The 17,067-nt window shown below is 39.9% G+C and overlaps 1 protein-coding gene across 1 annotated transcript; it reads right to left on the bottom strand.

Annotated features, from left to right (window-relative positions):
* Positions 1-10,363: 10,363 nt before the first annotated feature.
* MRPL22 (mitochondrial ribosomal protein L22) lies at positions 10,364-17,055 on the bottom strand. The gene is made up of 7 exons (XM_084536018.1): positions 16,951-17,055; positions 16,803-16,848; positions 15,613-15,748; positions 13,612-13,677; positions 13,043-13,120; positions 12,183-12,252; positions 10,364-10,963 (listed from the first exon to the last, which is right to left on the bottom strand). The coding sequence occupies exons 1-7, from the start codon at positions 17,012-17,014 to the stop codon at positions 10,752-10,754; spliced, it is 672 nt and encodes a 223-aa protein (XP_084392144.1). The 5' UTR covers positions 17,015-17,055; the 3' UTR covers positions 10,364-10,751.
* Between the last annotated feature and the right edge of the window lie 12 nt (positions 17,056-17,067).

Raw genomic sequence — 17,067 nt, 5'->3', positions numbered from 1 at the left:
CGAGATAATGATTTTTTTGTGTGTTCTGGAAAGTCTTGTAGAACTGCTTAATGGAAGAGAACATGGGGGAATAACTTCAACCTTTGCAGCAGGGAAAAACAATACCTTTACAAGTCAGAGGCATGCTCCCTAAGGATACGTCTGGATTTTTGAAGGGCAAGTCCTCCTGTGAGACTTGTCTTGCTGGCTGCCCCACAGTGACCTCATAAAGCATTCCCAGAAGGGGTCTTGAAGTAATCAGGCTACAGTGTGACTCCTGAGACAGCCTGCCCTCCCACAGAGGACATACACCCAACTCTTGCACTGCTAACAGGTGTCAGGGTGAAGCAGCAGCGTATTCTCCTGTATCAGGTAATGAATAGCCTTTCACTTTTGTATTCACAGCTGTGCATCTTCCTTTGGACCACTGAGTGTAGCTCCAGCTCAGGTTCTTGGTGAAAGGTCTGTGTTCGCAGAGGCCATGATTAGTGGCCAAACGAAACAGTCTCTGAATTTATCCCATCTTACTAACGATCACACTCGCTTAAGCGTTGAAAGTTTGATGATCCCAAAGGTTTGGGACACTAAGCAGAAGTTACAGAGGTCAAGGTGTTTTTCTTTAAAGCCTTGTTTCTAGTTGCTTGCAACTTTCAGCTCCCAAAATAAATGAGCTGAAGTTTGGCTCTCTGTAGATAAAGACATTTGCACTATACCAAAAGGGCTCCTAGAGTTCAGAGCAATTCCTCTGCGCCATGTGGTATTCCTGTAAGAATTAATCACTGGTAAAGCACAGTGGGGTCTTTCGGTGAAAGGCGCTAAAGAAGTAAATTGCAGTTTCCTCATACAAATTCCACTTTTCAAGATTTTTTTTTTCCTAAGAGAGAATTTAAATTAATTGAACATTAATATGGCTCAGTTCTAAAGCAGATCCTTAGCTGATATAAATTAACATAGCTCTGATTCTTTTTTCCTAATCTATACCTTCTTGCCAAGCCAGGAATGGATCTTTGGTGAAACATAGCCAGGACAACTACAGTTACCAATAAACACCTTTCCTTCAAGAAGGTTAAGGACCCAGTTTCCTCTGATTTTGGTAGTACTTGCTCCAGGTCTAGAAGAGGAAGCAGACTTCTCTTTCAGCATCCCAAACTTTGTCCATTCGTAAATGAACTCAAGCATTTACAAGAGCCTATGGCTTGGGGCTTCTCCCAACTCATTTCCCCTGGTGTATCACCATAGAGCTATGCAGGGAAAACATAAAAATAAATAAATAAATGAATAATGACTGTGTTTGGATCTAACCTAGTTTGGGAATCCCTAGGATGCAGTAGAATTGAACTGGCTACCCAGTTCCAGCTGTGTAAAAAAGCCCTGGCTTCTTTTTAAGCTTATTTATATACAGATCAAACAAACAGACTTCCAAGTGCTTTCATTTAACTTTGATGCCAAACTTTGATGTCTTCACCATTTACAGTAATCATTTTTATGTGCACTTTTTTTAGTCCAAAATGTTACACATAAAAAGACCAACTTCATTTGAAATATGCAGCATTTTTGCTATTCAAAAACTCTGCATTTTTAATTTGTTTCTTATCAGCAGAGTACTTCTGGGGCAAAGAAAGAACATCAACTTTTTAATGCCTTTCAGTTGATTTAAATTAATATTTTATGTTTGTATTCAAAAGAGCTGGCTAATAGAAGGGCTCTGACATTTTTTCCGGACTTTTTCTGGCATGTCTTATATGAAAAGCAATGGTTATTTCTCAAATGTTTGGTGCTTTATTCTACGATGAGTCCCCAACAGATGACATTTCTACACAGTTTAATCCACTAGGATCATTGCTCTTAAGTCCTGTGCCCAAACTAGAGAGAAGTGGTACCCCAGTGTCTCAAGAATATATATCAGTCCTTTGCTTTAAATGTAAAGGCCTATTTGTGGGCACTTGAATACACTCTCTCCCCCTCCCTCCCCCAAAAATAGGGTAGCATTTTGCTCCCTATTTCTGTATTTCCATCCAGCCCTTTTCCAAGAACATTGAAAGCCACAGATAAGAGTGAAGCTTTTAATGAAAAGGGGGCTGAATGGTTTCCATTGCATTTAATAACCACTTCATCACTGTCACTAGATGAAAAGGCTGTATTGGATTCCATAGCTGACAACAGTAGTGAGGTAGAGGATAGTCTTCAATTAGGAAGCTATACCCCTCTGTGTTTAAAACTGTTGGAGGAGGGCAGTTTTTGAATTTAGCTTTTCACTGCAGAACACTCCAACTAGCTCTAATCTAGCTAGCTCAGAGGCCAGTAGCAGTCTAGCACCAGCAGGATGCAGCTCAGCTTGTATTTATCACTGTATTTATCAGAATTAAGGTCACAGTGATGTCACGGTCGTATTGCCCAGGAACCCTCAAAGATTCTGCTTGAGAAGATAGTACTGTGTGACTGCTAAGGAAGCTGAGAAGTTTTTCAGTAGGCTATCCAGAAACTGGCTGAGCTTTTTCTGCTTTATAACTTGAAGACTCAGAATTAACCTATAGGAATCGCCAAACACGGAGCAAAACCCTGGACTTCAGCAAAGAGAAACAGCTCTTTAAGTTGGGATTCCTGCCATCCTACTCCTGTTTAAAGCATAACAGCTAACCTTCAGCTCACTGATCAAGAACATACCTTCAAGCAGGAAGAATTACCACTCTTCCTGGCATACTCACATACCACACCAAACATTTTCTTACTTTGTATCCACGTATATGCTGTTTTAGCATATATGTTTTAGCATATAGTAGTCATCCCCATGGGCATGACTACTCTGAGAATTCAATAGGCGCAGAAACCTCTTTTTGAGTTCCTCAGTTGAAACTCCTGGGGTCAACCTGGACCAGCTGTGCAAATGAGTCAGCAGAAGGTCACCACCTTCTTATGCAAACTATTAACTGTGATGCTCTGAGGCAAAGAATTTTAGAAACGTTCTAAGCATTAAGTTTCCTATCACTTTGGTTGGCAGAAAGCGGCTGAGCAGCTCAGAGAGGATTCAGCATGCATATAAGCTTTCAGACTATTCCTGCTACAATTATTATGGTCACTGAGTGGGTCTACAAATAAAGTCTAGAAAAGGAGGGAATTTAGAGAAAAAATGTAATTACATAGCTGAGTCCCACACAGCACAGACCACTGCGGTGTCATCACCACATCTTTACAGAAATAATCCGTTTAGGCCATTATCCAAGAGGACAGAATACAGGGGAGAAAGTTTTCCTCTCTAGGGCAGATGAAGGAGGAGAGCGCTGAGAAGCAATCATTAGTAAAATAATTGGCTGCCTGCTTTGCACAGTTGCCACAAAATGTTTGTGCTGTCAGTGCCACGAGTGTGCTGGCCTGCCAAAGTCAGAGCTCTGCCAAGCCTGCTGCTGGGTCTGCTGTTGCATTTCACCTTGTAGGTATATGATGCACCCCTGGATCACTGTCCCTATTCCCCTGCTGTTCCAGGCATGACATCGGGAAAATATATTATTGGCCTCCTTCCGAAACCTAGAATTTTGGCCCCAAATATAACATCTCAAACTTAGTTTTAAAAAGTGGAGGTATTATGCTCTCTGATAAAGGATCTGAATTATTTTTTTTAAGTATTAAAATATTATTTTTTTAATGTAGCAATAAGTCAGTAGTTTCTGTATCAGAGAATGAGAAATATTTTAAAAGTAACTTACTAGAGAGAAATCATATTAAAGGACAGAGTCTAGCAAGGAAAGACGTGCACTGCAGAGTAACTTATTCACATACTTCATGTGTAAAGAAAGATACTAAGAACACAATCCTCAAAGATGCTGCAGGCGCCCTGCAAGTTACCAATACTCTCAGTTTCAGTGGTGTTGAACATACTCAGCACATTGCAGGATTTACCTCTGCTGACTATCTGATCGAAAAGCCAAACTGTTAACTTTATAAAATCCCTGCATGCTAGATCAGGACATGAGAAGATTGCCTACGTTGCTGAGACATTAAGATTATCAAATGAATAAATCTAGCAGAGATAGATAAAACAAATACCCATTAAAAATATAAATCTCTCAACACTAGCAAAAGAAATGCATTCCCAGCACAGACTCAGAAAATCTTCAAAAAGGCAGACATAGCCAGAATCAGAACAGATGGAGAAGATGAACACTAACTGCTTTCCAAGCATCCATCCCCACAAAAGTAGAGAGCATAGCAAAAGAGATGGATAGCAAAAGAAAAATAAAAATTAAGAGCATCTTTGAAAATTCTATGACTTGAGAACAAGTGGGAATCTCTGCATTGAAACGTGACATGCTACAGACCTTTGTAGCTATTTAGCCAGTAGTTTAGCTGGTATTGCCTCGTTCTCCAGTAGAAATTGCCACAGACTTTTGTAGGTAAGAAAGGTGTAACTGTACCACACCTCTTCCCCTTATTCTTGACTCCAGGCAGCCCACGGTAAACCCAAGTTCCTCATCATTTTATCCCTACCACCCTTTGCTGACTTTGAAGTCACCTTCCCCTTTTAAGGGCACTACATTTCCAGTTGTTTTACATGCAAATGTCTCCAGGAATCTCTTGGTCGAGAAGGTGCCATTTGTCTTCCCTCATTCAAATGTCTGCAACCACATTTCTACATTTACCTAATGCCCTGGCCACACTAGGATAAAAAACTGAGGAACAGAGTATTTTTTTAAAAAATATTTTATTTTATTTAAAATTTAATTTAAAAACAAAAAGGGGGGGGGGGGTGTTTTTTGTTTTTTGTTTGTTTTGTTTTTTAAAAAGGTCACTGCCAGCAGATCTCTGGATGCTGCCACAATTCACATGAACAGGGCAGACAATACATAGCTAGAGCATAGGCACAATTACACTATTCTAACATAGTTCTGCTACTCTAATATAACCTCTACACAGAGCTCTTCCCCAGTGACTGAACCTTTCCAACTTAAGGTTCAATATTCCCATTCGTCTTCTTCTTGCAAGAACCATGCCACAGGTTCAGGGCACGTCTGTCACAACACAGAGGGCTGCAGGTTGCTGCTTGCTGCCAGTGCTCTGAGCTGAGAGAACAATGTGAACTCATCCACAGACCTTCAGACAATCCCACCCTGCATAAGGAAAGTTCTTGCTTGAAGACAGAGCAACATTCAGGCTCACTGAACTGTAACACATTCCAGCACGTTCCAGGCCTAGGGAAAAAAAAAAAAAAAAAAAAAAAAAAAAAAAAAAAAAAAAAAAAAGCACTTTTTAAGAACAAGAACCGTAAGGGAGAGCTGAAAGCTAAATCCACTTAAGTTATGACAAAACACTATGATAAAAAAAAAAAATTGCTGGAAAAAATCTCCTGAGAAGCAGATATCCCATCCTCCATTCTGCACCACCACGGAGCTCAGCTGCATCCTCTTTCTTTTGAGAGCTTCTTTCCTGATTTACAGCCCTGTAAGAACTTCCCAGTACTCTTTACTCCAGGAGAGATGGTAGCAGGACAAAGCTCATTATTAATAACTTAATTAGCCATTTGTGGGGGTTCTCTGTTTGTGCCAACACTACCTTCGGAGTTTTAGGACACACGCTGTGTAAGGGGAAACAGGACTTGTGTGCATGCTCTCCAGCTGTTCCATTACACCTGATTTATAGCATGACACCACTTGTTCTAGCCCATAACCTTGAGCTTGTAAACTACACAGGGGAAAATTTACTAACTACTGAGTTCATCTTAATGCACTATGGGGAATTTTAAGCGGGGAAAACTAAGGCAAGGAATCGGGGACATCTAGAAGAGCTGGTTTTGAACAGCAATACTTTAATGGCCCAGTGCAGTGTGCCTCACAGTCCACTCTGTTTTCTTTTAATTAAAGCTTTAATTTACATGGCCAGCATACAGTAAGGGCCTATGTTTGTCTTCCTCTGAAGAAGATAATCGATAGGAGAGATGTAGACACGTTTCACTGCTTCTTAGCTGCATACATTGATAGAGGTTAACCACAATAGCGTGTACAAATGCTTTTATTCCACTCTTAGCTAGCCTAGGAGTTTGATTAATAACAGAAGCCAGAAAACTGTTTTGCAACTCTTCTATTGGGAAAGAAAGAAAGATCATCGTCCACAAAACAAAACAATTTCCTGGTAGTAAAGGAGTCCTCATTAGTGTATACAGCAAAGCAATGAGAGCTGGAACACAGGTGCCAAAGGTACTTACTGCAATTTTGATGAGCAACCTAAAAAGGAGCTGGGAGTTGCATGAACATCTGGTTGAATGTGAGCCAACACCACTCTCCTGTCACAGAGCAAACTGCATACTTGGCTCCATCAGAAGCACGGCCAGCACACTGAGGAAAGTCAATGCTGGTGAAGGACTTGGTTTTGGACTCCCAACTGCAACAGAGTGGGGGAAACTGGAAAGTGTACGGGTATGAGGCCCAGAGAGCTGGGTTTATGAGGAGAGGCTGAAGCTAGGCGTGTTCATCTGCCACAAAGGTTAACACCAATAGCAACAGGACAGTCACAATGGGAGAGTCAACCATGTCACAGTAACACCAGGCAACAGAACAAAGGACAGCAACAAAGTACAGCTTGGGAGATTCAGGCTGAGCTGTGCATGAAGTTTGCATAGGGAGAATAGCACAGTATCAGTACAGGCTACCAAGTGGCAGAGGGATTTCAATTTTTGCAGGTTTTCCAGTGTTGTTAGACAAAGGCATAGGTGACCTGATGTAGTGTTGACAATGGTCCCACTCCAAGGTAATTTAAAATAAATTATCACATAAATCTACAGTTTAAGGCTCCAATTCATTATTGTTGGTGAAGAGAAAAAGGGAAAAAAATCTAGGTTCATGCATGACAAAATTAATTCTACCACACAAAACCCAACAGTTTTACTACTAAGCAATACACAGCAGCAGCACCCACACGTGCTGGTTAATCAGATGCTCTGCCCCAAGTTGCCTTTAATTGCAAGAATGCTCGGTTCTTCAAGTGTATTTCATGCTTTCAGGTTCATTTCCCCGGTTAATACTCTGAGGTGGACACATAATTTGCCCAATATAAAGCTACACTCTCCTTGGCTTGTTCTCCTCAATGGCAGCCTGCCCTCTCTATTAGCGTACAACTTCCTTGAAACAACAAGAGAGCATGGATGGTATAGAGCAAATATAAAATTAGCTCTGCATTTGCTGACTAATCCCAAGAGATATCTTGTTCCTGAAACTTTCCCTTCCTTTGAAGTTATTTTCCCTAGGTAAGGCTCCAGCACACAGTAACTTGTGTGATTATTGCTATTACGGTCTCCTATTTCATTTAATTAGTAATTATTTTAAATTACAAGGCTGAAATACAGCTGGATAGCTGTCATTCAGCAATAAAGACTCATTCATTGAAAAGTGAGAAATAAGGTCATTTTCGAGAGAACAATAGATCATATGGTGAAGAATGTCACTTTGTTTACATGGTTCATTGAGGATATTAGGAGTAACCTTATTCCCATTTAGAGGAGAATTCTGTTTGCAAGTGACCTTCCAACATCCCATTGATGGGTTTTCATGGGGATTGACAGAAGGCAAAGAGCAATTCCTATTGTTCCTATGCTCCAGTGAGTGAAGGATTTCCCCAAGCATCTCTGCAATGCTGAGGTGGCAGTACTGCTAGCACAGCTCTCGTATTTGTGTAAGCAGAGCTAATCAGAAGATCTACGTTGCACGACCTTGGTCTAGCCAAATTCATGTCAGGTACTGCAACACAGCTGTTGTTAACACCAGGCAGAACAGGCCTGGCTGCCCATTTACCCTTCGAGCCCTAACACTGTCGAAGATCAGGGTCCAGTCACTGTTTATCACTCTCATCTTTATCTTCCACGTTCTTGAGGAGGTCTTGAGAAGGCTGATGAACACTTTTTAAGTAAGTTCAAAAGTACATTTAGGAAGATCCATTAATAATCTCCTCAGTAATTGCTCTGGAGTTCTAAAAAGGAAAACGAACCACATACAACACATGCAGAAAGACATCAGGTTGACTGAAGTACTTTGACTTTCTCACTAAATACTTTAAAATGTTTATGAACAAGCCCAACAGCAGGTTAAGTTTTCCTCAATTAAATCTCACATTGCTGAGCACAGCTCAAAGTTCTGCTCTCTTCAGATTTCCCTGAAGCCTTACTACACCTTCACGCATACTTGCTCCTCCTCCTATTTCTGCAGTGTCAGCACATACACACAAGTGGTGAGTTTACACTGCCCCCAGATGTTACCACCAAAATTAGCATCAAGTAGAGGCCTAGGTCCCTCTCCTCCTCGTGTCTGGTGACAGCTCATTTAAGAATAACCTCTTATTGGAGGGCACAGTAATAAAAACATTTATCTTCTGGTGAAGTACTGTTAACTGCAACAAGTCTTTCTTTCTGAAACCATATAAAAAAAAATCTAACTTAAGTGTAGACATACTAATTACTAAGAAAACACAGTAGAATCAAAAAAACATTTCCATAGAAAACTTGATGGTATAAAGTTTTATTACTAGATTTTACTGATTTTTTAAACAGATTCAGGCAGGTTCCCATACCCATGCTCTGGTACACCCATCACTGAAAACACTTCAGACACTCTTACCCTCCTATAAGTGAAAGGCAGGGATCAAGTCAGTTCAAGCTCCTTATCTCGCAAATCTCCCATTGTACTGTTACAGCCAAAGTTGTGGAGCTTCTTTAGCCAATACCCTAAGAATCCACTGTGGGTCACACACCTTTAAGAAGGAAGGGTACTAAGGTGTAAGGTGGGGGCTGAAAAGTATGCCAAAAATGAATCCTCCTACTTTTTGTTTTGAGGAAAACAGGAATGACAAGCAGCCAAACTAGAATGCAAGCATCCTGCCTTCTGCCTGAAAATGTTTAGAAGACCAAAACCGTTTGATTAAAGGAGCGTCAGGGCCACCTGCTGTATCATGAAGCTGGAAAGGACAGTCACATTCTCAATTCTGTTTCAGTTTTTAGAGAAAACTAGAGTAATGCATATCCATGTATAGATTCAATCTTGTCTGGAGGTCAAGAAGGGATCTGAAGGGAAATCTACAGTATGCAGTAGAAAGAAGCAATGGGATAAAGTATCCAGGAGCCAGATTTTACATGCTTAGATGACAAGCACTGTTAAACATCAATTATTTTGCAATTCTTTAACGTTTTCCCAAATCACTGGCTTCCCAGAGCCCCCCCAAAAAAAAGTAATTCAAGTTTGCTACAACTTTTAAGAGTCAATATGGCAAAAGAGGTAAGGGCAGCTGGCAGAGCAAAGCACAGTTATTATAGTGTACCAAAACCAGTTCCTTAAACACATCAAGGCCTACAGAAGTTTCTTCCATCTTTCAGACACACCTTTCAGATAAAAGTTACTAAATCCCTGCAATAAAACAAGTAATGCTTCTGTAAGTGCACTACAGAAAAAGAGTGCAAGTAAGCACCCATTAGTGGTATGATCTATGCATGTACTTCTTGTGTAACTTCACAATCCCCTAGCACTCCCTTTTCTTTAGTAGCCCAAAGAATCAGCTGTATGACACCTTCATTAAGACAAAGAATTTGTTTCCTTGTGGGAACTGTCCCTTGACCATCATTCAAGTAGTGTTGAAAATATGGCTTTATTTTCACTACTACTTGAATGTAGAAAAGCCACCACTAGTCAGTGTGGTAAAATGATCCAAACGATGTAAGCAATTCATCTCCTACTCTAATGTTCCCAGAATGGAAAAGGTCTAAATACCAGATTATTTTCATAAACAAGCAACTACTCATTCTGTTTTTATGCTGATGTTCATGATCTCTGGCCATCTAGGTTGAAAATTTGACTGGGTAAAGACAGACTTCTCCCTGTTGACCTTTTTTTGCCCCCTTTTTCAGGTCATAAAAATTAGATTGTTTTCAGAGAACTGAAAGCTTGGTTCATATATGCAACAAGCTATTCCATATTGAATCCATACAGCATTTTACTTGCCTCAGCATTACAAAAGCAATTTGTTCCCAGACACCACAGAATAATTAGCTCACTCTTCACCAAGATAAGCTTTCCTCCCTATAATGCCTGCTACTCTTATTGAGTTTCTACAGAGAACAGCTTGAGCTCCAAATACATATCAGACTATTAATGCCATGGTAAGAATCAAGAACAGTTTCAACATGCTGAAAGTTTTCACTGCCATGTCCCTCTCAGACAAACTAAACAATGCCACCTACTGACACTGTCAAAACCTGAACTTTACATTTTTTACTTACTGCCAGACACAATGCCTAAGACACATAACAGACAGTAAGGAATCAGCAATGCAGCCCAGATAAAGGAATCTGAAAGTGATGCATGATAATCTATGATTGTTGCCAGCTTTGTTGAAGTGTTGTAATTACTCTGAGATGTTCAATTCTGATCATTTTACTCGAAATCCTGACCTTGCAAGCTGTCCATTGTACATTTTTACAACAAAAGACCCAAATGTATATAACAAAAAGATAGCTGCATCAGTTTTGTGACAACCAAAGTTCCTGAGAAATTGTGTAGGTGCCCTGTATGCTCTAGATTTGATAGCCCGGACAAGGTTGAATGCTGTGGTCCAAGTAACTCAAGATCTGTTGCTGCTTTTCCAAGATTTTTCTCTATTGCTTGAAAATTAAGAAAAAAACTACGGTCATTCTTGCAGAATCCAGCTTCAGCAGCACTTAAAATACACCCAACACATGATTTTAATTATTATTTTATATAACTACACTGTCAAACAAGGAGTACCAATACAGTCACAAAAGTTTGTCACAGTGTATGAACAAGTGTTCTATTTCGGAGCTGTTGCACATATTCTTTTGCTTGATCAAAACCAGTCTTTCGTGGCTCTGGAGGAGGAGGAGGACCTTCCACCAGCTTCACAAAGTAGTGGCACCTGACTAATTTCATGATGCCAAACATGCCTTTACCATGGTAACGGATCCGTTTCGTGTATTGGCCTCTGCCTGTTAATGACTCAGCTGAAAGAAAAAAAGGGGGAGGGAGAGAAAAGACTATTTAAGTCTCAGAATAAACTACTACATATCTGCAATTAAAACATTGTCTCAGTGTATTTTTCATGATTGTATAGGAAAAGTTTTTCCATTCATGATTCTCCCCTCCAGCTTACATTACTTTTAGCAGATACTGCTACAGAGAAATTCAAGGGTTGAGTTTACACTCTTCAGGAGCACCAAAAAACTGTATTTAGAAAGCATTCACATGAATATATAGTAAACAAGAAAACCAAGCAAAGCTACATAGTTAGACAGAAAGCTTGCTAGCTTATATAGCTCTTACAAATGTGGTACTAATTCAATTGTTTTTCAGTACTTTGTCCCATCTATTCCTGGAAAAGTCTTAATAGACTTTATTTTTCCTCCGCTTGACCAATATTGCATTCATTATAAGTATTTTCATTATCTACACATCCAGTCCTGCACTAGCAAATAAGCTGTCTTTATGGCAGAGGCCTGGAAGGGTCCAAAGAATTCTAATCAAATCTCTACAATCCAGGTTTCTTTAAGCTGATGAGGTGAATTTGATAACACATCATATTTGGCAAGATAGCAGATTTTTTTCTTTGAGACTGAAAACACCTATACGTAAGTATTTCTCATGTTTCTAGGCAAGAAAACGTGGTAGTTTTTATAACCTTATTCCATAATTATCTGTCTTATTATTAAGAAGTCTCCTGTCAATATCCATTTACCTGCACACAATGTTTCTAAGAGAAGCCTAAATTTCTGATTCTTCAAAGGCAGTAGTACTATTCCATGACAAATTTCCATGACCTGTGTTCACTGGCTGCATTAAGAAGTAATACCAGCTTACTTCCTGCTATCTAGTCTTCTATACTCATGTCAAGCAGCTTCCTCTTTGGGACTGTTTCCACACTGGGAACAGAAATTCCATTCACAGATGAGTATCTTTAAAAACAATGCATCTAGTCAGTGCCAGAACACCACTTGTCAGAAACCAACTATGAGAAACTGATGGTCAGAAAACCAACAACCACATTAACTTCAGCTCTGCTTAAAATAGGGAGCACATGCCTTTAATGTTTCGCTGAAGATATGTTTAACAGAAACTATCCATCCACTTCTACTGATTTCAAGCAACAGAACCTTTAAGAATAAACCGTTTCATCAAGTACACGTAAGATGGTATTTTTCTGTACAGAAATACGAGAAAACTTACCTATATGTAAATTTGATTTGAATTCCACATTGTGATTTTTTACTGCCATTTCTTGAGCTTCTAACAGAACCTGTAACAAGAAGAGATAGAAGTATGAGCAGAAACTGAAGCAATGCTGTTTCTTATCTCTGGATAAGATGGAGGAAATTGCAAGTTTAAGTCAGTTACAGGAAAGTATTCTAGAGACATCAAAACTATTAGAAAATAGACATCCCTTACATAAATATGTTCTCTGCACACAGATTGAAAAGCTTCAGGACAATTATTACACTTTCGGGGAGGAGAGGACATGGTGAAGATGGCTCCCACGAGCAATTATCAGTATTCCATTCATGGACCTTCATCTAATTAGACATCAGACTAAAAACAAACTTCAAGGTAGACCAAAAAAAAATCAACATATGCTATTCAATACTTTCAGCTAATGTTTGATTCTTCTTTGTTCTTATTATGCCAGCAAACAAGTAATTTGAGACTCCTAACTACTGTGTAAGAAAAACTTTTATGCCTTTACAGAACTCGGTCGTTTCCCTGACACTATCCCTCATCGTCTGATTTTGAAGAACCTTTGAAGAACCAAAACACGTTGATATAGTGGACAGTGACAGATTCTGCATTATTTACTACAAACTTAACATCAAGCATCATTACAGAGAAGATGATACCCACATGTTATTTGTTATCGTTACAAAATAAAACATTCAGCACAAACTACTTCTGTATATCTTTGTCACATTACATGAATGTGGTTTGAATGTGTTCCCAGTAGACTTAATAGAAATATCTCCAAATCTCTGGTAATATTTATTGATTTAAAAGTTTTCTTGAAATTAGGAGGGTTAGAGAATACTACTGCATACCTCTTTGATCACCTTTGCTCCCTTTTTATCATTAAACTCCAACTGAGCAAGAGCCTGATCAATGGACATTCCTTTTATCTGCAATTATAAAGCATTAGTTAACTTTTGCAATTACAAATATTTCCATTCTCTTACTCAGAAAACAGTATCTAAATTACTTTACCACTACAAAGAGCAAGTCAGAAGACTTTAGCTTCCTTAATTATCATCTCTTCAATGCAATACCTTACATACAGTACTTCTCAACCAAATATTTAATTATTTCTTTTTTTAAGTGAAAAAAAACAGCCCATTACTCTGTTTCAAAGTTCCCCTTGCCATCTACTGCTAGGCCAAAATTAACATGATAATTCTTCCACAGTGCATGAACTGTGTATGATCCTGGATATGCACTGAGAGCATACTAAGATAAACAAAGCTAAACAAAATTACGAACAGCTGCTTGCCTGCACTAGTGCATGCTCTTCCTCAGGACTCTGTTATTAAGATGGTGATTACTCTGACTAAACTAGGCAGGTAAGGCAAATACTGAATTTCAGAATGCAAAATTTAATTGTACTTTTGCTTACCAGTTTTGCCAGATACCACATCTTATCTTTGCTGTATTTTATGTCCCTCCGACAGTGATATATTTCCTAGGTGAAAAAAAAAAGGTTGGGGACTGGTAATTTTGCTGTGAAAACAAGAATGAAGCATACATTCACTCTGCAGCATATGCTCATTCTAGGAATAAAAGAAGCATGGCTCTCCCTACTATACCATGGACACACCAAGTCAGGCTTACCTTTGCCATTTTAAACTGAAAGCATTATACAAAAATATAGCACACAGTGAATTTTAATACAACCTTGTAAGAATTAAACTAGGTTATAAACAGAGGTCCCTGAAAAGCCTAGTCAGATTTTTCATCATCTTTTCCTCTCCTCCTCCCCACCTTTTCAAGCAGTCTAAAACTCACGTGCCCATACAGTCTTTATTACTCTGACATAAAGTGAACTTACTGGGATAGCAACAAAGCACTATTACCAGAATGAAACTAATTAGCTCTTCTGAAGTGAGGAGGGTTTCAAGTTTGACTGGCATTGAGAGTTGTCTCCAAAGAGCGATTTAACATTGTTACTGTACCAACAGGGAACAAAAGCAGCTAGTAAAATTTAACAGCAATACAAATTTGAAGGACGTGGCATTCTTCATTTGATTTGAGTTGGTTGATAACTCTTTTCATATATATTGCATTAGTCACTACAGTTCACAGCATGCATTTCTAAGTTCTAGGCCATAATGTTGATAGAAGTGACAGGTGCTCATGGTCCACAAAGCACGTCAGAAAGAAAAAAAATCTATTCTTTTGAGATGTAAATACTTTATTTTGCTGAGCAGTATGCCTAGCACAGGACAAAAGAGCTTACTTCCCAATGAAGTACGATTATGAAAATGGAAATAAAAAACATCAGCTTTCAGGAATGATGAAATACTGAGTCATTCACCTAAAACTCTGCCAGGTTGATGTACAGAGAAAGCAGCATTGCTTATTCCCTCCAAAGGCGCAACACTTAACTTTCATGAATGACTCAAAGGACTTGCTTCTATTCACACTTAACTGTACTTCACAGTTTTAAAAGGACCAGGAAGAGGAGACATGGAGAAACTGCATAAACTTGATGTTATCAAAACCTAATCCCATCAGTTATGACTGCATTTTAAAAAGCTGACTTTTCCAAAAATTCTCTTGCATGACCAGCAAAAGGCCTTTATTGAGGATACAGGTAACAGAAGGATTTTAGATTCTTTGATTCTGTTTATGGTTTAGCAAACACAAGTTGCTGTGCAACAGATGGAAGAGCAACAGCCCCACTGTATTGTGTTTACAAAGTGGTTTCCTAAGGAAAAAAGACTTCTGCAATCACATGCCACACTTGACTCACACGTCCATCCCCACACAACTTCAGAACCCTCCAGACCATATCAAGCAAATGAAGCAACTACTGTGAGAGCAGACAACCTACAAACAACTCCATTAAGAGGCAGGCCGCAGTAAGAGGCAAGCATCAGACCTCGGAATTTATAAAGCAGGAAAAACAAAAACAAACAACAAAGAAATGGAGAGCGTACACTATTTTACTAACAGTAAAGAGGCACCATTAGTTCCACTACTGAAGAAAGTCACGTTTATAGTTTGGTGCAGAAGCAGCAATCCAGCTGTCTTCTTCCCTAGTTAACTGCTGATGTTATGTACGGGACAAGTTTGTAGTGATACATCCCTGACAACTTTCATCTCTTTGTAGTTCAGAGAAATTTTACAAGCAGAGGAAGGCGGCATCTTTGCCATGAGCAACACATTAAGTAAGCAATAAGCTGCACAGCAACTTGCAGTTTCAATATAATTTAGAAATGGAGAACATCCAGAGAGATGTTAATTTTTCCAATATCAACATGCCAAACAAACTAAAATGTTTAAAAAAACAAATGAATAAACTACCAGAATAGTGCCTTGTGAATATATGCAGAGACAATCTGCTCTGAAACTGCTAAATATGAACAGGTAAAGAAATTCACAGGTGTATCCTTACAGCTGGTCTGCGAGGTTCTCCAGGCAGCTGCGGAGGGTAAACGATCCTGTTCTTTTTCTCCCACTTCCCAACTTTCTGTAGACATGCACTTGTGTGGATGCATGACAGGGGGAAAACGCTACTGGATGCTAACCACCTGCAAGACAAAAACAGAGTCTTTGCTGCTGAACAGAAGCATTCTTGCTGTTCATTTTATCTGGAAAATTGCAAACTTACCCGTCACGATGAAGAGACCTGTCACATTTGAATACTTTCAAATAAAACTGCTCAAGTCCTTCACGGTTCACACTGCAAAGGCTTTTTAATTCAACAGAAAGCTTTAGGATTCCTAAAGTATGCCAGGAACCTTAAATGCATTTGTGCAGCATAAGATTCTACAGTTAATGTCCCCTGTTCATCATACTAAGACACCATTACCTTTCTGGTCTTGCGAGGAGTTCCTGACTCACATAAACAATTCACATCTTCAGTTTTCCAAGACTAACCAATACTTATTTAACTTCTAACAACATTTTAACAGTAAACATTTCTATCTTTTCAAAGGACTAAGTACCAACAATATTAGAAGTGTTTAAGCATTCACCCTATCTGAAATTTGAAAGGGAAAACCTCAACTGCTTTCAAAATGCAAGGAAATCACTGTAAGATAGCTGACCTCAAAAATACTTCTACAGTTTTCACTCCATTTGCTCACCTCAGAGACCAAGCTGCATTTTGCCCCCTGCTGACCGGACAGGGCAGCACCAGGCAGCCCCTCACAATGCCAAGAAATAGCCGAGATCAAGGGCAGACACTGAGCTCTACTGAGGCTTGAGCAGCTTTGTCTGGGTTGCCAAACGGTGTAAAGCATTTTAAAAAGAGACTGACAAGCAGAACACAAATTGTTAATTTCAAGAAGGCATTGTACAAATTGGAAAGCTCTCACATTGCATCAGTAGGGAGTAGGACACTATGTAAATGTAAACGTTATGGGTTATTTTTTTTTCAGTTATTATCGAAACAACTATTTAGCATCACCAAATATAACGTCACCTATCAACGCAGAAAAATACTTGACGAGTACATGAACGTCATTTCGCAGTTTAACAACGTAACCAACGGTAAGTGCTGCCCTTCATGCCTCAGCAGAAGGCACTAATGCGCCTGACGGCGAGGGCAGCCCCAAACGAGCCCCGGGCACCCGCACTCACCTCTCCGGCCGCGCCCAGCCCAGGAGCCCACGCAGCCAGGCGCCACCTGCAAGAGAAAGAAGCGGGGTGAGAAGGGGAAGAGCCCTGAGAGCCCCGAGAACACCAAAGGAGCCCGGGGCTAGAGAGGAGAAACCCCAACCCCGCTCACCGGCACCCAGCGCCCTGCCCGCCGCCATCTTCCCGGCCGCGCTTTGCAGGCGAGGGGCGGGCATTTCGCGACGCTTCGCGGCGCGGCGCCCGACGGCAGCGCCCCCGGCCTGAGGGG

Source organism: Aythya ferina (assembly GCF_964211825.1).
Source record: "Aythya ferina genome assembly, chromosome: 14".
Lineage (NCBI taxonomy): Eukaryota > Metazoa > Chordata > Aves > Anseriformes > Anatidae > Aythya > Aythya ferina.
The sequence above is the reverse complement of the archived record's forward strand: the minus strand, read 5'-3'. Positions and strand labels throughout refer to the sequence as shown.

Excerpts from the sequence above, each read along its gene's own strand:
- MRPL22 (XM_084536018.1), bottom strand. The coding sequence starts at position 17,014 with ATGCCCGCCCCTCGCCTGCAAAGCGCGGCCGGGAAGATGGCGGCGGGC. Across the intron at positions 16,849-16,950 it reads GGGCAGGGCGCTGGGTGCCG|GTGGCGCCTGGCTGCGTGGG; the intron begins GTGAGCGGGGTT and ends TTTCTCTTGCAG. Across the intron at positions 15,749-16,802 it reads GGCTGGGCGCGGCCGGAGAG|GTGGTTAGCATCCAGTAGCG; the intron begins GTGAGTGCGGGT and ends TTTGTCTTGCAG.